This window comes from Catharus ustulatus, chromosome 7 (genome assembly GCF_009819885.2).
Source record: "Catharus ustulatus isolate bCatUst1 chromosome 7, bCatUst1.pri.v2, whole genome shotgun sequence".
Taxonomy (NCBI): domain Eukaryota; kingdom Metazoa; phylum Chordata; class Aves; order Passeriformes; family Turdidae; genus Catharus; species Catharus ustulatus.
The window spans coordinates 3,538,357-3,563,055 of record NC_046227.1 but is presented as its reverse complement, the minus strand read 5'-3'; the positions used below and the strand labels follow the sequence as shown (position 1 = coordinate 3,563,055).

General features: G+C 41.8%; 1 protein-coding gene across 4 annotated transcripts in view; it reads left to right on the top strand.

Moving 5' to 3' along the window:
* SPAG16 (sperm associated antigen 16) overlaps window positions 1-24,699 on the top strand; it is a 365,904-nt gene that overhangs the window by 18,772 nt on the left and 322,433 nt on the right. For 3 of the 4 annotated variants that reach the window (XM_033064222.2, XM_033064225.1, XM_033064224.2), the window contains 3 exons: window positions 814-931; window positions 4,320-4,389; window positions 9,233-9,384. In XM_033064222.2, coding sequence (XP_032920113.1) covers window positions 814-931; window positions 4,320-4,389; window positions 9,233-9,384 — 340 coding nt within the window. The remainder of the gene's footprint in view (window positions 1-813; window positions 932-4,319; window positions 4,390-9,232; window positions 9,385-24,699) is intronic. The other variant, XM_033064223.2, reaches the window with a different exon arrangement.

The window sequence follows — 24,699 nt, the reverse complement described above, 5'->3', positions numbered from 1 at the left end:
AATTCCATTAAGAAACTTGCTATGTTGCTTTGGTTGCAAATGAGCCCAAACTAGTCCATTGCCACTGAGTTATAGTGATTTAATTTCTAAATAGGAGCTGAGTTTAGAATTTTTCTTTGTACACGTTTTAAAATAGCACTGGGGAGAGGCTTACATCTGCAGCTCCAGTTAATTCCCTGAGTTTTGTTGGTACTGCTGTCAATCAGTGCATGCAATAGCAGCTCCACCCTTGGAGTGCACACATGCTAATACACTGATTTATCCTCTGTGACTCAGCATTTTGCAGGATGCAGTAGTTCTGGAGCTGTTGGTGTCACGTGTTTCTCATGAGAGATTACATGTCTGAATCTTAGTTTGTCTGAAGAATTAAAGTGTTTAAGTATTCAGTGTAATGTGTAGTGAAGAAAGAAATTGGGATCATATTATGTCTGTTTTGCCCAGATGAGGATCTTATTTGGTAGTCAGATAACAGCTGTAGTTCTGTTTCTTCCAGTGAAATACAATCCATCTGTGAGAAAACAAATTAGCCAAAATTAATGTGCAGTATGTGTATGAAGGATTAATAAGAGGACAAAATGGGATGGATTGTTTTAAGAACAAGCTGTGAATCCTCTTACTCATTCATCTGGCTTTCTTTTTTTCCCTTTGTTGTGGTATTGCAGTTGGTTGGTTACATACTAAACAGCTTTGCTGTCTCCTCTGTGTTGACCTTTTGGTAATTTCACTCATTTGTTTGGGGAGGGGAAAAGTTATGTAGATATAAATCTCTGATTTACCTCATCTGTGAGGAATCATTTTTCCTCTTGCTCACAGGCTGAAGGCACATTATGCATCCTATGAACCAGTGCTGAAGCAGCTGTCAGAAAAATACCAGAATTCACTGACACAGAAAATGTTAACCAGTTTGGAGAGAGACAAAGCAATGGGGCAGGTAAAAATGTGGTGAACACCACTTGCACAGCTGTAAAGAAGCTTCTGGTTTTTACTTTGGTAAATACACAGGTAAAGCAACTCACTTATGCAGTATTCTGAAGCAGAATATTTTGTGAGATTCATGATTTGGTGATATATGAGCAGTGAAAGTATGTGAAACATGGAGCCACAGAGTCATAAATGTCAGTGTACACTTGCTCAGTGCTGCTCTACATGAGTCAGCAGTGTGCAGCACATGTGATATTCACACAGATTCCCCTGCTTCCATCTATGCCTTTGGAAGTAACTCATTTTAACTTCTTTTATTACTGTTAATAGTTTTAATTTTTCCTAAATGCACCCAATAGTGACCTACTAGTTTAGAAAAAAAAGGCATGAAGAGATCAGAGGCAGTTTTCTGTCTTGAGTGGAATATTTGAACATTATTTTTACTTCTCTACTCTTACCTGATTACAGAATACAAAATATTCTGCCCCTTTGACAGGTAGCAGTATGAGCCCAGGTAGGAGGGATGACAGACAGAAAATTACCTGTAGCAGCAGCACCAATTATTTGTGGGTAAAATGAAAAGAATTTACCATGCTCACACCCTCTTCTGATGATTTTCATCTCTCATCTTTCCTCCAGTTTTTCTCTGGTCAACTCAGGGCTTACTTATAAAACAGTGAAGATTATATGTTTCAAATTTCAATAAAGAAAAGAAAATGCCCTATAAAAAAGGAAGTTTATGTCCATATGGAGTTCTGCTGAATCAGGAGTACAAAACATGGAATAGTTCCAATGCTCTGAAATTTCAGGGGCATACATATATATATGTATATATTAAAAAAATATACAGTAGTTTCACGAATACAAGCCGCACGGATTATAAGCCGCACCCCCGGTGCCTCGACAATGTTGCTGTCTTTGTCAATAGACAAGCCGCACCCCGAATATTAGCCGCACTTTCGTTCGTAGCGAGAATCCGTGCGCAGCTTTCACAAATTGGCCAATTAGTAACAGGATCGCGGCATAGCGGGCTTTACTGGCTCGGGGCGGGGCCAGGCAGGCTCGGCCCGCTCATGGTTGCCGACGGGGCCGGGTGGCCCAGCTCAGCGCCACGGCTCGGCGGGGCTGGCCGGGTGGTACTGCCGCCGCCGCCGGGCTCGCTGGCCCCCCTCTCCCGTCAGCACCGCCCCGCTGCCGCGTTCCCTAGCCCCGCCGCCGGGTTCGCCGGCCGCGGCGCGTTCCCTAGCCCCGCCGGCGGGCTCGCCGGCCGCGGCGCGCCGCCTTCCCTAGCCCCGCCGGCGGGCTCGCCGGCCGCGGCGCGCCGCCTTCCCTAGCCCCGCCGGCGCGCTCGCCGGCCGCGGCGCGCCGCCTTCCCTAGCCCCGCCGGCGGGCTCGCCGGCCGCGGCGCGCCGCGTTCCCTAGCCCCGCCGCCGGGTTCGCCGGCCGCGGCGCGTTCCCTAGCCCCGCCGGCGGGCTCGCCGGCCGCGGCGCTCCGCCTTCCCTAGCCCCGCCGGCGGGCTCGCCGGCCGCGGCGCGCCGCCTTCCCTAGCCCCGCCGGCGGGCTCGCCGGCCGTGGCGTGCCGCGTTCCCTAGCCCCGCCGCCGGGTTCGCCGGCCGCGGCGCGTTCCCTAGCCCCGCCGGCGGGCTCGCCGGCCGCGGCGCGCCGCCTTCCCTAGCCCCGCCGCCGGGTTCGCCGGCCGCGGCGCGTTCCCTAGCCCCGCCGGCGGGCTCGCCGGCCGCGGCGCTCCGCCTTCCCTAGCCCCGCCGGCGGGCTCGCCGGCCGCGGCGCGCCGCCTTCCCTAGCCCCGCCGGCGGGCTCGCCGGCCGCGGCGCGCCGCGTTCCCTAGCCCCGCCGCCGGGTTCGCCGGCCGCGCCACGTTCCCTAGCCCCGCCGGCGGGCTCGCCGGCCGCGGCGCTCCGCCTTCCCTAGCCCCGCCGCCGGGTTCGCCGGCCGCGGCGCGTTCCCTAGCCCCGCCGGCGGGCTCGCCGGCCGCGGCGCGCCGCCTTCCCTAGCCCCGCCGGCGGGCTCGCCGGCCGCGGCGCGCCGCCTTCCCTAGCCCCGCCGCCGGGTTCGCCGGCCGCGGCGTGTTCCCTAGCCCCGCCGGCGGGCTCGCCGGCCGCGGCGCTCCGCCTTCCCTAGCCCCGCCGGCGGGCTCGCCGGCCGCGGCGCGCCGCGTTCCCTAGCCCCGCCGGCGGGCTCGCCGGCCGCGGCGCGCCGCGTTCCCTAGCCCCGCCGCCGGGTTCGCCGGCCGCGGCGCGTTCCCTAGCCCCGCCGGCGGGCTCGCGGGCCGCGGCGCGCCGCCTTCCCTAGCCCCGCCGGCGGGCTCGCCGGCCGTGGCGCGCCGCCTTCCTTAGCCCCGCCGGCGGGTTCGCCGGCCGCGGCGCGTTCCCTAGCCCCGCCGGCGGGCTCGCCGGCCGCGGCGCGCCGCCTTCCCTAGCCCCGCCGGCGGGCTCGCCGGCCGCCCCCTCCCATCTGCACCGCCGCCGGGTTTCCTCGCCCTGGCCGGCACTGCAGGCCCCCGCACCGCCAGGCTCCCCCACGCTGCTGGCCCCAATTCTGCTGGGCTTCCCCCGCTGCCAGGCAGCCCCACCCGTCGGCCTTCCTGCTTATGCCATGCTCCCCTGCACTGCTAGCCCCAGTTCTCCCGGGCTCCCCCGCCCTGCTGGCTCAGGCTCTGCCGCCCTCCCTGCCCCGCCCTGCTGGCTCAGGCTCAGCCGCCCGCCCCCCACACAGCTGGCCCCGCCTCTGCCAGGCTTTCCCACCTCAGCCGGGGCCGGCCGGGCTCCAGCTTGGCTTGGGGCTGCCGCGGGCTCTCACTTCCGTGTTGGTAGCTTTTAGAATTTTGTTAATAGATTAGCCGCCCCGGAATATTAGCCGCACTTCCGGGTTTCCACCAAAATTTTGGTCAAATTGGTGCGGCTTGTATTCGTGAAATTACTGTATATCTATATGACCTCTGCAGTTATGAACTGTATTCATTCCAGAGCAGTGAGTTTTTTGTAATGCATAACACCATATTTTGTGATGTTTTGTTGTGATGAAGCTGTAAGTCAAATTGTGCCATTAAATTCAAGATCAGTGCAGTGACAGCAGTTGCTACAAGTCACTGGTGTAGTCAGAATTCTGGTATTTTGTATGTCTGCATTGTTTTAATAGAGTTGTAAAAGTGTTTTGAGAGATTCTGGGTGGCTTGTGCTTTATTGCATTGTTGCTCTGGGTTTTTCCAAATCTTGAATTAGGAGTTATGTTCATAACTTAGAGACAATAATCAAGAGTAAAAAATTATAGATGGAATTAATAAAGCAGACCAGCATGAATGCTGTTTTTTGTGAACAGACACTTCAAAAGCAATGTTTTCATATTGCTTCCTCTTATTCTTTCCTCTTTTGGAAATTAGGTTACAGGTTTGCAGGCTGCATTAGATAGTTTAGAGTCTGGATATACTAAGAAGATCCCTGAGACAAAAGGTAAAATATTCTCATCACCAGGCTCAGACTGGTATTTTATTTTTTTTTGTTGATGTGATGCTTCTCAAAATATGGTGTAACAGCAAGTAAAAGATACTTGCACTGTGTAGTTTTGTCATTTGAATATTTTATTCTGAAGTGTATCCACTTAGGAGAGTGAGACTGCTGAAGGCAATATGGACTATATGAGTAACTTGGAAGGACTTTGTCCTAGAAATGTGTTTTGTGACTGATTTTGTTGCTGTATCTGCTGATATTCCCTTTTTTGTGTTGTGTGCATGTGTTCTTTCTCAGCTCACCCTTCAGAAAGCATATATTATGATCTGGAAGCATTTTGAAAATACTGACATTATGAAATCCAGACTCTCATTTTTACAGAAGATTGCTAAGATGATATAATACCTTCTGGAATAATATCTGTATGGTACCACACTACTTCCCAGTGCAATTTATACATTATGTTTTGTAACTCCATCAGGAAAACCCTAGCACCTCTGCTTTCCTATGTAAATGAAGCTCATGCTATCACATTCCCTGAGAGCATCAATCCCACTAATAATTTTGAATTTATTTTTCAATTGCAGCTACATTTGATAATAAGTAAGATGAGTTTCAAAGAAACCAGGTTTCATAAACTCCTGAAAATAAGTGGGATGGTGCAAAAGGGAAGTGGTGAGCTCCATCCTTTGACACAGAGTGTGAAGGGTAAGGCACCTGCCTTAGTCATGGGCAGGGCTCCCATCAGAGATAAGTGTTTACTTGAAATTAGAGAACTCTACAAATATTATACAACTTCCAGGTGAAGAATTTGTTCCAGTTATGGCAACTTCAGTACCTGTTTTGGAGGGTTGGTTTGTTTGTTTGTTTGTTTGTTTTCCCATGTGTTAAAGCCTAAACCTCCTTTTGTACTGCTAATATACCCCAGGTAAAAAGGCATTGATTTACCCCACAATCAAGCTTCATCAGTTCCCATGTTCATAGAATTGCTGCCATTGTGTAAAATTCCTCTAGAGAACACAAGGCTGAAGAAAAGAATAGTAGCCACATACATTTATTTTGGGTGGGTTTTTTGTGTTTGTAGTTGATGAAGAGGCCAGGAAGCATTGCCTTCCTTTCCTATTAAAATACACTCTGGCTTGAGGATATATAAGAGTAAGATCTTCCCCATACTTGTGTTTTTCAGTGTGGATGCCCTATTTGTGTCCCCTTTTCATATTAAATGTACTTTCATTTGTTGTTTGATTCTAAAAAACATTCCATGGCTGTTCAGTCTTGTTTATTCTCCAGAAATCTTGAGAGCACTTTGTAATACCAAGAAGTGACAAGCAAGGGAGCCATTTGATAAATAATTATATAAAAAACCCCTTGTCAGTCTCCAACACAAATTAAGCTCATCAGCCACCCACATGCTTCCTCAAGTCTTAATTTGCTTCATACTTTGAGTATCATAAATTAATCAGTATTTCAATTCATTTTGTTTCAGTGCTTTGTCCTCTAATACTGCATAATTTTTATTGCCCTCTGTAGGTCCTACTCATATCTCAGTGGGTAATATTGTTTCTTTTTAAAATACTTTCTGCTGCCTCTTGAAAAGTGATCATATTCTGTTCCCTCTTGATTTCTTACTCATGAGGGAGTATAAATAGAACCCTGACAAACATGGATTTCTCATGGATATTGAAGAAATGTTTGCTTACTTTTTCTCAAAATTCAGATTGCTGTTGGAGTTGGAAATCTGGGCTGTAAGGATTTAGAAATCTGGGCTGTAATGATACTTCCAGCTGTACTTTTCAGTCTTGTGGGCTGACTTCTGTGCATTGGGATGCTTGAGTTAGAGGACAGTGCACACCCAGAGTGGCAGTGATACTTCGCCAAGCTGAGCTGTCTCTCCTGTGTCTCTCTGCTTTCACTGCAGTGCAGAGCCTGAAGGAAGGAGCAAGGCTCTGCCCAGCAGCAGGGGATTGCCCTTCACTGCTCCTGAGGCTGCATTTGTCCCACAGCCTGACTCAGCTCTGGAATACCTGGATTGCTGGCTTGGCTAGAGGGCACAGAGAGTGGCTTTTAGTTGTGACTGTGAGGTTCTGCACATCTACTCCAAAAAAGGAGAGGAACGTTTTGCAAGGGCATGTAGTGACAGGACAAGGGGGAATGGCTTCATGCTGAGAGATAATAGGTTTAAATTAGATGTTAGGAAGAAATTCTTCCCTGTGAAGGTGGGGAGGCCCTGGCACAGGTTTCCCAGAGAAGCTGTGGCTGTCCCTGGATCCCTGGGAGTGCCCAAGTCCAGGCTGGACAGGGCTTGGAGCAAGCTGGGATAGTGGAAGCTGTCCCTGCCATGGCAGAGGGGTGGAAGTGGTGAGCTTTAAGGCACCTTGCAACCCAAACCAATTCAGTGGTTGTGGGTTTGGTTTTAGTTTGGGGCAGCTTTATTTTTCTCTCTGAGTCTTATAGTGCACAATAAAGAACAAAGGGGAACTTCTTAGTATTCACAGTGAGTTTGCATTGTAAATTTGTATCTGGCAGCTAGGTAGAAAAGAATTAACAGTACTTAATGCTAATTTTAGGACAAATATTCTGGACTTTATTACTCCAGTGTTTGATGTAGGAGCTTTCATCCTGCTGCATTTCAAGCAATTGAAGATAGCATCCACAATAGAGAGTGTGTAATTTATTTACTAGCAGTTTTTTGCTGTCTCACTGTCAGACTGCTATTCAGCTTTGCACAGGAATCCTTCAAGAGAAGAATATCTAATAATTTTCAAGATGCCTAAAGAAACTAATTCTTGCCTTGCTTGTTTCAAATTGACATGAAGGACATGTAGTAGTTCAAGAGGAACTAGTCAACAATTATTGTTAGGACTTTGTCATCCTGTGGGCTGGTTTCCTCTCTGAGACCCACTCAGAAATCAGCTCTGAAAAAAATAATTGTACTTTGAGTTCAGGTTACTTTTTTAAAAGTAATGGTTTTTTTTTTTTTTTAAGGAGATTTGCATTAAAAACTGGTTGTGTTTTAAATCTGGTCCTTCCTGATATGGTAGCAAGATCGTACATAGAGGAACTAATTATCAAAGAGAGAGTGCTGATATTTTATTTAGAGTGTTGGTTTATATTAACAGTGCTTGGACCCTTATGGATCAAAACACAGTGTTGAGTGATGCTTTGAAAAAAAGACCCCTTTTGCCTACAGGAATTTAGCAGTGTTGATTGTGGCTTGCTTGTAAACCTAAGTGAATATTGCTACAGCAGCTGGTTCTAAACATGTTATAAAACTGCTCCTTGCTCAGTACTCTTCTTGTATTTTCTAAAAACAACATCTGCTTATTTATTACCCAATTATATTCAAAAGTTGAACTCAATGAGTTTCTTTACTCATGGCTGAATTAACTCATTGCTAAGGCTGTTAACTGTGCTTTTCCTTTCCTTGATCTGATGCAATTGCAGGTCATGCAAAAAAGAAATTTAAAATGAAGCTGGTTGTGCCCATTCCATGTGCAATGGAATCAAAATAGAAAATCTTTTAACCTATGCTGTTGACATCTAAGTGCAACAGTTCTTTGGAACTAATTCTTTATTTTTTTCATAGTTACTGACTTTTAAAGCTTTGGAGCTGTCATAACACTGTTGCTTTATAGGAATGTGTATCTCAAAAATGAAGCAACAAACCAAATACTCAGTAAGCAACATGCTAGTGGATGGCAGTTACTGAGTGAGTAGGTGTTAGACATAAAACCAATTTTGCTGTTTACTGATCCTCAGAGAAAGTTGTTATTCAGAATATCTGTGACAGTAGCTTCAACTTTTAAAACAGTGAGAATGCATAAATACTAAAGGTTTTTTATTCCTGGCATAGTTCTTTCCACCAGTTGCAGTTGTGCTCAGGTTGGGTATTCAGAAAGGTTTTGTGTTGCTTCATCTGCTTTTTTTGCCTCAAGAGTGGAGGGAGTGTTTAGGGTTTTTTTTTCCTGCTTGAAGCCATCAGGATTGCATTTTGGTGTGAAGGTCTTAATAAAACCATTTTACAAGAGCAATCATTTAGAAATGCATAATGTGTGGTACACTTGTTTCAGTCTGGATTTCAGCTGTGTAATGTGTTTTTTTTAATCAGATTTTTTTTCAAAGAACCGGAGGGGATGTAAGTACCCAAATCCTGTTGGAAATCAGTATTACATTCTTTTTCAAGTAAACCCATGTACATCCAACAGAGCACTGCAACAGATACAGGGATCCCAAAGGGCTGTATTTGGATTTGTGTGAGCTGCCAGTGCAAAGGCTGTCAGAGAAAGCAGTGTCCTTTCTGCCAACTCATGGCAGATGCCTCGTGCTGTAGTCCACATGTGCTGTACTCTTCATCCCACCCTTTTCAACCTTTGATGATTTAAAGCTGTGTTACCTGCTTAGGATTTCTTTCCTGAGTTACCTATTCATCAGTAATTCCTTGTTTGAAAGGTGGGTTGGCAGAAAGTGTGGAGAAACAAAAGGAATTATGAGCTGTAAAGCAGAATATTGCACTGGTGGTGGATACCAGACAGGATGCAGTGAGCTGATGTTTCCTGTGGCTGTGAAGGGATGCATCCATTTCCCTGTGACTCTCTCTGTACTGCAAGATTATTGCATTTTTGGGGCCAAGTCTAGGGTACCCTTTAGGCAAGATGAAATTATTTGTGGAGCAGAGATACAAGTAGCCCTGGAATACTTTATATGGATGGCACAGTAACCTGAGTATGTTTTTATTTTAAGTGGTGTTTCTTTGAGAATTTCACATGTCTGGCTAATATTAAGTGAGGAGATAGCTTCAAAAACAGTAAATACAAAGAAGTCTGATGATATTTTTGTTATTTCATAGTAGGCCATGATTGTACAAGGAAGAAAGAATTTCAAGGTCCCACCCAGAAAGCTCTTCGGGAAGCCAGGCAGCAAAAATTCGTTGTTGTTGCAAGCTCTTCCTGTGATCCAGATGAAGATGCAGAGAAGATGATGGGCAGGAGAGATCTAAAGGTACTGTGTTCTTTCCAGCTGTACAGTATCAATCCTCTTTATGCTAAGCTGTGCTGAAAGACCCCTGCTCAATGTGATTAAAGGAAGTCCTGCTTAGTTAAATAGGACAGGTAGGTGACAAGTTTTTTATTTTTAATACAAGTGTCTATGACAATTAAATTTTCAGGCAATTACAGGAATTCTGATTAATTGAAGCTAGCATTTACTTTTTGAGAATCCAGTACAATCACCTAGCAGAGGAGGAGCACTGGCTGTGATCGCTTCTTGCTCTGTTGTGTTTCATTTGTAACCTGAGAAACTCTGATGTGTTCCATAATGCTTGCAAACTTTTCCAGCATTTCAGATTTGTTCTACCTGGGACTAAAAGGGACAACATCTGTAAGACCAAGGCCAAAAACCTGGTAATTTCCTGACCTGAGTATACCAGAGGTGCTTCAGTTTAGAAGTTGTGCAAAATCAAAATTAATTCCTGATTGAATATTTTTCTTATTTTGGCAAAGAATGTTTACTTTATTCTGATTGTTTATTTATTGAGTTTGCATTTTGGGACCACATAACAATGCTTCCTTTTTCCAAATTGGGGTAAACATTGTAATATCCAAAATTTCAGAAGCTCCCAAAACTGTTACACTGCTCTGTTTTTGTTTGAGAACTATAGTTAAGAGTTTAAACTGTGTTTTTTGAGAAGGAAAAAAGCTTTAGTTGATGATGATATAGTCAGAAGAAACTTCAGTCTTTCCCCGTCTCCACGAGAATATTTCCATGGTAATTAATTTTTGTAGTTTTCTGTTTGCAAGAGCATTTCATCTGTTTCACTTTGGCAGTGCACCTCTCCACAGACAAACATTTTAGTTCTGTTTTCATTCTTTTTTATGCTACTGTGCCCTCAAATAAAAAAAAAAATCTATATCTGTCTGTATCTCTTCCGTTGTTTATTGAAACATTTCTCACAATGTATAGCAAATATTTCTCCATACTGTCCCCACAAAAATAGAAACAGCTTCAGATTTTTAGTAAATTAAGAACGTCTGATTGGCTGATCTGCTTTGGTTAATTCATGGTATATAGCACATTCACATATGAACTAAATATACACAAGGTAAAAACTTGGAAACACAAAAACAGAGCTATGGTATAAAACATACAGAAAAAATGCAAACTGACACTCTCCCCTGAGTATCTGATGTTCTGCTGTCACATCAGCACAGCATTTGTTGTAATAGAATTCTGTAACTATTTCCAATTGTGTGTTCAAACTTTAGAGAATTTACAGAGAGCAGAGGTAGGAAAGAGAAGGGGAGCTGCTAGGGAGGAGAGAGGACTTAGGAAAGGAAACAAGAAAAAAAGCATTCTTCTGAATGAGCTTTGAAACCACTTGACTCATTCTGCTTTTTAACCTCCAAAACCAAGCTCAGAGATCGCAGTGAGACATTAAACTGCACTTCTGAAAACACAAATTTGAAGTATGAAAAGATTCCTAACGTGTCCACAAAATTGTTTAGCAGTTGTGCTTTACAAAGTGTTTGCATGTAGTGGCAACAGATCTGAGTTGCCTTCATTGTCTGAAGATCACATGAATTCTTTCTGTTCCTCTGGTGTAAAAGCTCACCTGTACAGACATCATTCCAGAAATCTGCCCAACGACTTTGCTTACTGCATGTAAGAGCAGTAAGATCAGCTAATCCATGATTATACAACAACTAGTTTTAATCGTGATCAAACCTGTCAGGCCTAGATTCAAACTGGAAATCCAATTACAAAGAGGCCTGTGACCCATTAACATTATCTCCTAGTGTGTGACACTCCAATGAAACTGTGTCTCATTTTCTGGAGGGAATGCTCTGATTATTAATTCATAAACTGTTGGGAGTAAAGACTTAGCATTTTATTTCATTTCATTGTATTCAAAGAGAAACAATTAAGATTTTACTTTCCACTCCCAGAAGTGTTTGAATATACAAGACAAACAACCCTGAACACTGTGAGCAGTGCCAGAGCTCTTAGGGTATGTTACAGATTTGTTACCATGAAAACGAAATGCTAATGTTGAATTTCATTTTCCTTAAAGTGATGTTGACATATGCAAAGGCTTTGTTTAAATATTGAAGAAAAAGATTGAAACACCAAAATCCATAACTTACTACAGAATAGTTAATTTAAAATATAAATACCACAGTCAGCACCTGAGCCTTTCCCTCCAGATTTTAGGAGTCTGAGCACTTACTTCATATTTCAATCACATTTCACTAATTTGAAAGGGATCTAGTTTTATCCATTAATAACTTTAGCTGAACTACATTAAAATGGAAAACAAACAAACAAAATACAAACCAATTAGTATTAACTTTGGCCTCATTCAATGGACTTCTTTTTGTGTAAGTATATCGAGCAATAGAACATATATTACTTTTTTAGCCACATCCCTGAACCCCAAGCTAAGGTTAACTGCTGAATTGTGGACTGCAAACACTTCTGGAGGAATACCTCTTTAAAAATAGTGATTTTTAAAACTTATTATTTACTCCAAAATTGTTCAAACACAATTACCATTCTGAACATTTTGTCTTGCAGTTGTGTATCAATTACAACTTAACACTTTCCTGTGTTTTATCAATATCCAAAAAGACTGAGCAGATCACTGAAAATTGAAACTTAGTATAGTTTCCAAATTATTACATGACTTCTCAACTCCTGCATCATAAACTTTACATTATGAAACAGACCTTAGGGGAAAAGAAATAGAGGACTAATAACTGGAAATAGACTGTTGTGGAATTTAGATTTTTTTTTCCCTGTCACACAAGAAAAAGCCCTTCCTAAAAAACATGGACATTTTTCAAGAGAAATTAAGTTTGCACAAATAACATTGTAACTGAGGTACCCAACACTACTCCTGTCTTGTGTGATGCATTCTACTGCTAGTTAGTGCCTCTCCTTCCTTGAAAGAAATTGAGATTTTGGCAGAAGCTGAACATTGCAAAGAGCATCAGAATTGCGCAGTTAGAGAGTCATACAGAATTCCCTTCAGGGGCTGGAAGCACCAAACATCTGTTAGTGAACAAACAAGCACAACTAAACCATTCTCCTCCTCTTCCCCCCAGAACTCCCAAATGGTTTCCAAGAGAAATGTTAAGGTCTTGACACTTTAATTAAAGGGAAAACAAAGTGTTGGTCCTGAGTTAATGAAATTGCTCAATTATGGTCTCAAAGGCCAACGCTGCTGATGTAACCAGCAGCTGTGCAAGCACCATCCCACCTCCTACTGTGCGTGTTCTGTAGGGAGCCTCTGGTGCCTCTGCAAAGTTTTCACTCAGGCAAAGTCACATCCTGTCCTGCAGCCCAGTGTGAATGAGGGAAAGCACTGCAGGAACTCTGAGGGATAAAGGAAACCCTCGTGCACAACACAATTCCTAGCTCGCTCCATTCGTCTGTCCTGAGGAAGACAGCAGCTGCTATTCGTAAAAGCAAAGAAAACCAAACATTTTAAAGACTTTACGGCATGTTTTTGTATCTGCTGCATCTTCTCTACAAAGAGAATTCAAGGGTTTTTTTCTTCAATCAAATACAGTTTTAGTACATCCATCTTTCAGGAGATCAAAGCATTTGCATACAAAACCCAGTAATTTTATCATCAGCAGTTTTTGCAAGTGACTACAGCAAGAGTGATATTCACAGTCGCACTGAAGACAGCCTATTATTCTAAACTCTGTCATTATTGACACTCAAATACAGAAAGAAATATAAGAAGATGCAAAGCCTGTGTACAATTAGAATTAGGATCAAATGCATCTTGCTTCCAACAACTTTCCGTATTGGTTCTCCATCTTCGGGGCCTCTTACTTTAGCATTCTTGGCAGCATGCAGTGACTCAAAATAAGCCTTGTTCTTCAGCATAAAGAAAACCCTTTAGATACTCTGTGAGGTAGTTTTATCAACTTTACCAACGACTTAAAGAATCAATTTTACTTCTAAAAATGCAACGCACTGGATGTCTCGATTTAACAAAGCTGCAAAGGTGGATGGAAAATTCTATAATAAATTATCTTTATAATTTGGTCTCGCAACTGTATGAATATTTCCTCTATAGCTTTATTTCTAGCTAACATTCTGAAGCCTTTTCTCATTTTGTCCATGTAGGCCCCACATCTTTAAACACGTATAAGCAAATCCTAAAACTAAAACCATCATCACATTATCTATTACATCACAAAATACAATAGGCAATTTTTGTAAAAAGCAAAGTTTTCACCGAAAAAGCAGCTTTCTTTTTACCATATTCAAGTCCATAACAAAAGTACAGTAATTTCACGATTATAAGCCGCACCATTTTGACTAAAATTTTGGTCCGAACCCGAAGTACAGCTTATAATCAGGTGCGGCTTATATATGGACAAAGAACAAAAAGTTGCTGTTTTAGTTTGGAGGACAGGTGTCTGCTGAGAAAGGCAGGAGCTTCTCTTTGAAATGGAGAATGTAAATCCCCTTCCTCCAAATTATTATAATTTTGAAATCAAGGGGCTTTCAGGCAAAAATATGGGAATTAGGAATAACAGTTCTTTACTAGGGAAATTAAAATAGAAATACAGTACTACAAAGAAACAAACTCCAAACCCTGACACAGTCAGAGTACAACCTGACACCTTGTCAGGCAGGGTGGTGGCAGCAGTCCCATTAAATGGTGGCTGCATCCTCCTGCAGTGACAGATGTGGTTCAGTTGAAGCAGTGCTCCTGCAGAAGGTGCAGTTTCCCTCTGGAGGTCCAGTGGTGATGTGGAGAAATCCAGTTTTCCTCTGGAGTCCAGTGGAGAAAGGGGCTCCCTTAGTGTCCCAAAACCTCTGTTTTTATCTTGGTAAGAAATGTTGGGCTCTTCCCCCTGGCTGGAGCAACTTCCAACGGGATGCAGTAAGTTTATCAGTCACACAGTGGGACTCAATGGCCATTAGCAGAAAATGACTGGCTGGAGGAAGGATGGGTTGTGAAAAGATAAAGAACAATGCCCTGCCTGGTTTCAATGGATGGCCCATTAGCAGAATATCTGCCACGGAGATAAGGATCACTGCCCCCACCCTCAACAGATGGTGATAGAATAGATACCTTTTATCACACTCTGTATTGTAACGTGCGGCTTATAATCAGGTGCGGCTTATGTATGGACAAAGAATGAAAAGTTGCTGACACCTGGAAGTGCGGCTTATACTCAGTGCGGCTTATAATCGTGAAATTACTGTATTTAAAAAAATATAGAATTGCCTAACAAACATGTAATTATTTTAAATTAAATTCCATCAAAACCAACTAAAGGATACATTTTAGATTACACCCATTTAATCTTGGATCACATTCTTAACATTTGAGTCACAGAACATTAATTCTGTAAGTAGAAGGAAAGAGGCCTCCTATACTAAGGATGTACATTTTCTTTGCTGCTTAACACCCAGTGTACTCTGAATGAATCTTATTGAATTTCTACTTTATTACTACTTGTTCTAACAAGTTGTTTTGTAATTTGGGATTTGTTTTTGGCTTTATTTCTGTTTCTGAAACGGAATTATTTTGTATTTTAAGGATGCATCCTGTATCCCCTTAGGGTTCTTCTCTGTAGACTACCCAATTTCACTTTTCACCCTTTCTTTGACAGTTTCATAGACTTCTAATCATCCTTACTGCTCTGTAGCTGCTCCCCTTGTCTCCTGAAGAGCTGTGATCAGACTGCACACAAAACTGCAGCCAAAGCCAGATGCCATATGAAATCAGCAAGAGGAATATTCCACATGCTCCAGGCAATATTCCTGGTTTACACTGCAGCAATGTTTACCTATTCCACAATATTATGTGGTTTTCAACTCATGCTAAACCTATACACCCTGGAGACTACTCTAACTAAACGCCAATGATCAACTCTTTCTAATCTTTTTGATCTCTGTTTGTACATTGGATCATTTTTTAAAGGCAGAGTTTTGTACCTCTTCTTACATTGTCTGCTATTTATTTAGAACAGTTGTCCAACAGGTCAGGTTTGGAATTCCACTCCTGTCCTCAGCTGCACTAACTGTTCTAGCCCCACCAAACCCAAGCCACTTGGTCTGAAAATCCTGTCAGCTTATTTTCTGTTCCATTTTCCAGATCATTAAGGACAATACAGCCCTGCAAAAAAAGCCTCTTCAGTATATCTGCATGTTCCTAATCTATTTTCCATTATTAAAAAGAAAAAAAATTATGTCAGGCCAAATTTCCACAGTTGTTCACAGGCCAAAATTTCACAGTTGTTCATGAATCTGTGAGACAATATCCAAAGCCTTTTAAAAACCTAAGTGCTCTTGTATGTTATCCATGGTAACTCTTATCCTTCCATGGATACAATATAGACTGGCTTTAAAATTTTTTTTCCTTGCAAACCCATTTTCCCAGGTAATTCTTTCCCTAGTTTCTTGCAGATATTGAGTAAAATTTTAGTTATACACTGCCAACTTCCTTAGGAATGTAAGTTATACTGTCTAGTCTGTGATTTCTTAGCTTTTACTTTTTATCTTATTTGAAACACAGAAATTTTATTTTCTTTTCTTTTCTCTAGGCTGCAGTCTTATATTTGGGTAACTTGTATTAATTTTCTTAGCTTCGTGTCTGCAGTTTTATTATCCCAGGGAAGGGCTGTAGAAATAAGCATTTCCAGTATTACCTGTCAGTCACCTACTCTCTTCTGAATATCAAATCACTGCTCTCTTAGCCACATTATTACAAACACAGAGTGGTTTTCTGTTTCATTTATGACCCTTCCTAACTACTTTGGGACTATCTTTCCAATTTTTTCCCCAGTACACCTGTGCTAATTTATATTCAACTCAGTAACCTGATTAAGTAATCACTTGGTTTCATCTCCCCTTCTACTTGAGAGCAGGGGAACAGCAGTTCCTATAAATTTTGTAGTCTTTTTTCCATAGAACTGAGAAGAAACTGCAGTGTAATACATGTACCCATGTGATATTTCAACCCAAAGTATTATTAATTACAAAAGCCGTATCTGTCTGATCACTGGATTTTACTTCTCTATTTTTAATATACACAATGGTTATAATTGCAAAATCTGTTCCACGGAAACAGATCATGTCCAGAAACGGCCAACACACCTTTAGATAAAGTTTTACACCAAGTAAAGCTTCAGAAAAATTAAACTGGATTGTAATATATGTAGAAATATAATTCAGTGAACATAAAGAAGCTGCAATTGTCCTGCTAAGAACTTATTAAAGCAATCAAACATAGATTGTACTCTGAAAGGAACCTGAAATAATAAAAATAGGAAAGTTTTCAAGAGCATAATGAAATTCACATTATCAAAGGTTCTCTATAATTTTAATGACCTGTGAGTGCATTTTAATTAATTTAAATGTTTAAAGTAGTACTTTATACACATTCTTAATCTAAGACTACTTATGCTATTGATACTGGCTTATTAACGGCCAGATATGAAAATAGTTTAGATTAATTGTCTGTTACTACAATTTAATTCAGTCTCATAACAAAGATTGTAAAATCAGGACCATATCAGGATCATGCATTCTATTAGAAAAAAAAATCCAGTTGCTTTTTCACCCACTGTTTCAGTGATAAACTTCACATCAAAGGGACTCTGTTTTGAATGACATGTGAGCTTTAACAGGATATTGCAACAACACAATATATGTCTGTCCTTGAAGCAAATGTTCTAGCTCAGCTATGACTCATATTTGCATCTACTTAAAAGCACAGGCATTTGTTAGATCACTGTTTAGCTACCAGACACGGAAGAGATGTTAAATCATTTCCATCACCATAGTTCACTGCTATGTAACAGTACAGTTAATACAGACATTTATAATTTTGTCTCAAGGATACAATCTCATGACAATATAGTAACTTTTTACTGAATGAACTTATTAATTGGATAACGTGTTCACTCTAAACTTTTGTAAGCTTTGTAAGTTCATTTACATTTACTGAAACAGGCCTGAGATACTAGACAGAGAATTTTACCTAGATTTTCCACATTCTCATTTTCTCTGTTTTGTTGTACGTGCATATGCAAATACAGGATCTCAACTGCATTCGTTTCTTCTATATATTCCTCACTGAACTCCATGGAACTGACCCAATTCATGCTCTGATGTCCTGGTTTAACAAAGATTTGGTTTTCAGTTGGAGAGGGAGTCCAGGCTGTGGCTAACCAGTCAGCTGCCTAGTTTTGAAGACTGAAACCCAGTTAAACCACTTAAAAGAGCAGGATACACCTCCATGGAAACATATTTAAGGATGGGCAAGACTGTGGGGAGCTCTTTTGGCTTCTAGCCTTTGAACAGGTAACTGGCCAGCCTGGGCTGGGACTGTGTGGCCAAAATCAGTGTGACCAGGGTGGTGCCAACATGGCTGCAGCTATCTCAGCATGGCTCACAATTGTGGAGAGCTAGGCTGAAAGGATAGTGGAGGAGGGAATCTTCCCCAATGACTTGCAGCTGTTTTGATTACCAAGAAGTGGAAACATCTGTGACTGCCCAATCAGTTTGGGGGATATAAAGAGGTGGGTTATAGCTGCTAGATACAGGTACCCGCAGTTTGAGTTGGAACTTGAGACTGAGTCTGCTGGAGTAAGAGCAGGAGGCTGCTGGCTGTGCTGTGAGGAGGTAAGGGACATGTGGTTGTGCATGGGGCAGTATGGTGAGAAGATGCTGTGTGAGGGGCAGACAGGTTAGGTGGCTGGGAGAGCAACAGCTTGGGGTTAGCCGGTCATGCAGAATGAAAGGAGTCAGTGCTGTGTGAAGCTGCCTATAGGAAAAGGAGTCAGAGTTACCTGAGAGAGGCCTATAAAAGAAGGAGCCAAATTCTAAGTGAGGGGGGATGAAGAAATCCCTTAGTCTTGGGCTGAAGTTCTTTTGTAAGGCTATGGTGAAGATATATTTGATATATCAGACTTTGTTGTTCTCCGTGCAATTCATGGAAATGCACTGGGGGGATGTAGCCTTCTAACACAACTGTGAGCAGAGGCACCAGTGTTGAAGAAGTTTGACCAGAGAGAAATGAGAGATGAGAAACCTTGCCCTAGGAATAGAAGAAGAAAACCTCTGTTTCCCTGAGATGGAGGAAGAGAACTTTGGCTTTTACTCTAAAACAGCTTATCCTTAAAATAGTGTTCTATAGTTTGATGTGGTCCCTGAAAGCAGCTGTGGGAAAACTGTGAGGTATGGGAGGGACTTTCACACTGCAAACAGATTTTCCTTTCCTGGGCTACTGATTTGATGTGATATTGAAGCCATGAGAGAACTGTTTCTTGTGGAGAAGTCCCCATGGCATGGCAAGGACAGGCTCCTCTCTTTAAGTGAACTGAAGGATGTGACTCAGTCACACCTCTAAAAGAGTGAACAGGTTTTTTCTCTTTACATTGTCAATGGGAAAGAAAAGAGGACATGGGGGAGAAGTGTTCTGAAGGTTTATTCTAATTTCTTTTTTTTTCTTTTAATTCTGGGAATCAAGTTTTCTTTATACCTTTTCAAGTTTGAGCCCACTTTGTTCTTCTAATCCTTATCTCACAGCAGAAAATGAGTAAATAAATCTAGTGGGTGCACTGGCATTTGGCCAGCACTAGACCCACTGCATTAATTGGTGCATTGGCCAGGAAACTCAGCCTGGTGAACCAAAACTACTGCATTTAATTGGTGTTTCTCCCTGGTTGAATCTCAACTGCTGCATTCTAACTCCTAGTTCCTTTGTGGTATAAAGAGAATATAAATGACTCATAATCTCAGTAAGTGTAGATCAATTTTACCCTTCCCAATAAAACATTTAAATGACTTGTGGAACACTTTTCAGTAGATGTTCGTGTTCATTCACATTGGATCATAGTAACAAAGACTCTGAGTTGCGATCCATTTTATTACGAGTTGTGCAAGAACGTTACCACTTATAATGGTACAAAAAGTGAGAAGACAGGCCCCATTAACATCCTTTCAGGGATCAAACAAGGAGACTCCATGTCACCTATATTATTTAATCTTGTGCTTGATCCTCTTGTTATGTAAATTAGAAATGGATGCGTATGGGTTTCAGCAAGGAAGTTTAAAAAATTACAGCCATGGCTTTTGTTGGCAATTTGGTGTTGTTGGGTGATTCTAGGGATGGTATGTGTGGTAACATCCAGATATTGGAGACCTTTTGTGAACTTACAGGTCTCAAGACGCAGGAGGAGAAGTGTTGTGGCTTCTACATCAAGCCAACAAGGGCCTCGTATACCATCAATGATTGTCCAGCTCGGATTATAAATGGCTCTCCCCTTAACATGTTTGACCCAGGGAGTTTGGAGAAATATCTTGGTATAAGGATTGATCCCTGGACTGGTTTTGCTGATTCAGATTTATCAGAGAAATCAGAAGAGTGGCTCCATGGGATCGGTGACGCACCACTTAAACCTCTGCAAAAAGTCAATATGCTCAGGACTTACACCATCCTGAGACTGGTATATCAGGCGGACCACACAGAGATAAGAGTTGGGCTCCTCGAATCCCTTGACTTAATTATCAGAAATGCAGTCAAGAGGTGACTTCACCTCCCACCGAGTATGTGTGATGCTGTCTTGTATTCGAGTTGCAAAGATGGTGGACTATGTATAATCAAGCTTGTTCCAAGTATACAAGTGTGAAGACTGCATGGGTTGGCTCAGTCTTCGGATGAGGCTCTGGTGACTTTTTTGAAGGAAGAGCATCTGGAGGTATTATATGAAAAACTATGGATATGAGCTGGTGGGGAGAAGGAGTCCATCCCAACAATTTGGGAGTCTATTCCAGTGGAGGAATGTGTTGTTGGTGGAGATGAGGGTGTGTTGGAATGGGAGGCTCCCCATTCCCAAAGTCTGCTATCCTAGATCTTGTAATTGGTGGAGAGTTGAGGTTGATAAATGGAAATGTCTGGCAGCCCAGGACCATGGTATTGAAAATTTTGAGAATGATAACATCAGCAATGGATGGCTAATCTGGTATAGAGGCATACCTCATCAGAAATGGATTTACTGCATTGCAGTTAAGAGCAAATGTCTACCTCACAAGAGAGTTCCTGGCCAGGGGTAGAAAAGATGATCATGTACGATCATGTAGACACTGTGGAGCCGATTATGAAATGACAACTCACGTAACTGGGAATAGTCCAATCACTCAGGAGATCAGGATTAAGCGACATAATTCCATCTTGTGAGACTCTTAGCAGAGAGACTAGGAGGAAGGACTACTCTGTGTTCCAGGAGCCACACATTTGGGATGAGAATAATGAATTGTTTAAGCTGGACTTGATCTTTGTGAAGGGAAGTAAGGCATTTGTGGTAGATGTGATGGTGAGATACGAGCATAGTAGTTCCTCTTTGAAGGATGCTCCTGCAGAGAAGGCAAAGAAATATCAGTGCCTTCTGCCACAAATAAGAGACCTTGCAAATGCAGCAGATATTGAATTTGTAGGCTTTCCCATTGGGGTGTGGGGAAAGTGGTACATGAAGAACTCTGAGTTGTTATTGGCCCTTGGTCTCTCTAAGATGAAGCTAGGGAAGAGTGCCCGGGCCCTAGCATCCAGAGCACTCTTTTCTTCCATTGATATTTTACATATTTTTGCTAGTAAAGCATGATTGTACCCACTGAATAAACTTGTAGGCCCCTTCCCAGCTGTCAGTAGAGCTGGACAGTGGAATCGGTTTATGGGTGGGAGGGGCTTATTCTTCATACCGTGTCAATTGCCATCACCCAGATTTGGGTTCCAAATTCTAATTTGGACCAGGTGGACAGGCCACCTTTACTTAACCCGGAAAAGAAACATATAATTTTTATGTGTTTGTTAAGTAACAAAGAGGAGAACTTAGAAGATATTCTGATAAAGGTCAGAGGAAATGAGGCACCACAAAAGCTTGATTCAAAGTATCACAGAAATTCACCTAAGGAAGGGAAGGCTCTCCTTTATACCTCATCCTTCTGCTGGGAACAAGTACTTAAGACACCTAACACTTGAATAAGAGCACACTATTTTAATTCAATACATTGGAGTAGAACTGTAGTTCAATAAATGTGCACTACAGGACAGACTTCTCTCTCTTCTATTTTAAACACAATTTTAACTTACCTCTTTGCACTCTACACATTCATCATTCCCTCTGCTATTTCCTTCTAACATTCTAAGCAGTAATTCACATGCACTATCCAAGCTGAACTCCTTTATTAGGGGAGAAATAATAGATCCAGCAAATGTGAAGTGAAAAAGAACTATTGTTCCATTTGGAAGAGATGCTAATCTCACACCCAAAGTTTTAGATTATTGCTTAACCATAGAAAATTCTATGTCCAAACATGCCCATATTTTCTGATGCCTTATTTCTGGAACTAACCTGGTTTTCTAATTTATTGATTAAATAAAGACATCAGGGCCTCTTGTGGGGCTCCTGTGGGAAACATAAGTTCTGTAGAAACACAGATGCTTGCCAGAACCAGTCAATGACCTGTGCTCATGAATTTCAAAGAACAAGAGCCAGACAGGCACAGTACCTGTGCAGAGTTTGTATTTTGGGGGTGAAGCATAACTCTGCTGAAGTTTTCCATAAAAATCCTGATGACTTCAGTAGAAACAGAAACACAAAAATGATTGTTTCTTAGATGTTTGGAATTCTATCTGTTCATAAGTCAGAATGAAAAGAGGAGGGGCATCTGAGAGTCTACCATGGAAGTTTTTCACTACTGCTGAAAAGCAGGGAAAGTGGAGATGGACTGATTGGCATATACCTCCCTCACTGTAGAAAGCAAACCTCCCCCATGTTTCTGTAGCACCTGCAAAGAAATTGTTTCCTTGAAGCAATACACAAAACCTGAGATTTGCTGTGATGTAAATCTCTCAAGAATTCATTCTCACAAAAATAGAGAGAAATCAGTTCATAGTATTTTGAAAATTTTTAGTTATTAAAAAAATTTAGTATACCAGTGGTACTTGTTAATGTAAAATGTCTAATTTCCATACTTCTGGTGTGTAATAATTATAATTTTTTTTAAAAAATCTGTTTTGATTATTTAACTCTTGTAGATAATTTAGGAACAATGTGTATAGTTCTGACATGTCTCAGTCTGGAAAGGATGTCAGCAATAGCAGAGGAATTCACAGACCTCCTTCACACTCGGTATAGAAATTGTTCTTTGCTACAAGATGAGCATGCCCTGGCTTGAACCCAGCAGACAAATAATCAAAGAGCAGCACAGTTGTGGTAGTGTAATATTTAACAATATTCCAGTTGTATGTTTTGACATAGATCACAGGGCTGGTTCATGTCAAGATACTGTCCTTGATTTCCCCGTTGCAAATGAGAAAAACACTAATGAATATAGAAATTAAATAGGAGCTATCTTTACTTTTTAAAAATACCCTTTGAGAGAAGAATCCTCATTTTGAGTATATTTTATCTGGATTTTTTGGAGTACAGTCAGTTGTTGAGTGATTTGTTTTGCCCAAACAATAGTAATTGGAAAGAGATGTTCTCTTGAATTCCAGGCTAGGAGGCTTTGGCAGCTGTTCATTGTGCTGCTTCTGTTCTGTTGTTGGCTAAACCTCCCTTGCTCTGATCCTGCCCCTCCAAATTCATAGTTCATGACCAATTCCTGCCACTGAAGTGTGTGCAGGCTTGCTTTGATCTCAAAAATCCACCCAGGCTAAAATAATTTGGGAAATAACAATGTAGTGAAGCTGACAGGGTTTTGTTGGCATCATTGTTTATTTATAGAGATTTGTTCTATTTTAATGGAAGACAGACTATTATGTGCTAATTAAGTGTTTTATTACACAGTTTATAAAAAGAGTGAGGGGGTAAGGCTGACAATATTTGGAGCACATTTAAGGATTATTGTGTTGTATTTGATGACTCCTGTATTCTTTTTAAAAAGACAACCACACAAGCTAATACATATGTTGTTAGCCTTGGCGCTAAGTTAAGTGATTTTGGTCTGGGAGTCACGGCAAACTTTACAGTCTGTGTAGTTTATTTCCATTTTTGTCTAGATACACACAGAGTAAGCTTCTAGCCACCATCTGGTAGTGTGTGTGAGTGGAGAGCTTCAGTGGCAGTGAAAGAGGCTGGCTGTGCCAAGGCTGTGACTGGGAGCTTAGTCACAACATGCCAACACCAACAGGGGACTGTTCTTACCAGCTACTCTGCAAGACTGCCTCACATTGTATACCTTCTGAAGTGGTCCTTTTCTGTTGCTTTGTATTAAAATGTTTGGGGGTTTAATAATTTATGAACATCAGGAAAGATTTTAAATCAGAGATTTGGAGGTGTCAGTGTTGTTCCTGACATTAGTCTATGCTTTTAAAGATCTTTTTTCTAATTGAGTTAATTCATTGTGAATTTCCTGTCAGAAGTAAGTGGCTGCAACAAAGGTAATGAGAGGAAACAAGAAAAGGGTAATCTTTTAACCCCTCTTTGCAACCAAATGTATTTGAGCATCACTTTAGCATGTCCTTGGATTGTTCCAGTCAAGTCACACCTAAGATTTGATTTTATTAGTGCTCTCTTTTTGGTGAGTCTGTATCATCTCTGATTTGGCTATTATTTTAGCCACACAAGTATGTGCCTATGAGTGGTTGATATACTTACAGTCTGCATTGTCTTCTTATGGCTGCACACAATCACTGAATGCAGTTTACCAAGGGGTTTTAACCTTTCAGGGTTTTTTTCCTCACAATTTAGCATTTATTAGCATTACATTTAGCAGTTATTAGTATTTAAAGCTCTGCAAAGGTGTCCAGGTTCCCTGCCATGGAAGTTAGTAGGAATAGGTCATGAAATCATGGGGTGGATTGAGTTGGAAGGTACATTACATGCCTAAATGCTTCTGAGAGCTTAAGGGCTTTTATGCTAAGACTGGGCAGATAATACTGTCTAATAAATTTTCTAAGCATAAATAGCCAACTTCTGTTTAGAGTCAGCTATCATTATATAGTGTTGCACTGTAAATTAATTTTCTCTGGTAATTAGTATCATAATAGTTAAATAGATCTAATGTTGTCAATGACAATGGTCCCATTTCCTGCCACTATTTTCTTTTTTTCCCTTCTTCCATTCTTTGCAGAAAAGAATCCATTTTGCTGGTGGTACTTGTTTTCTCTTGGAATGATGAGGTGGCCAGAAGGGCTGTGGGTTCAAATCCATGCTCTTCAGTGCCGGGGTCTGCATTATCATGTGTGAGGCACAGGATCTGCTGGCTCCAGGAAATCTTTTCCCATTCACTCCATAGTATGTGACAATTTTAGGGGAGAAATTTCGAGGTTGTGATGAT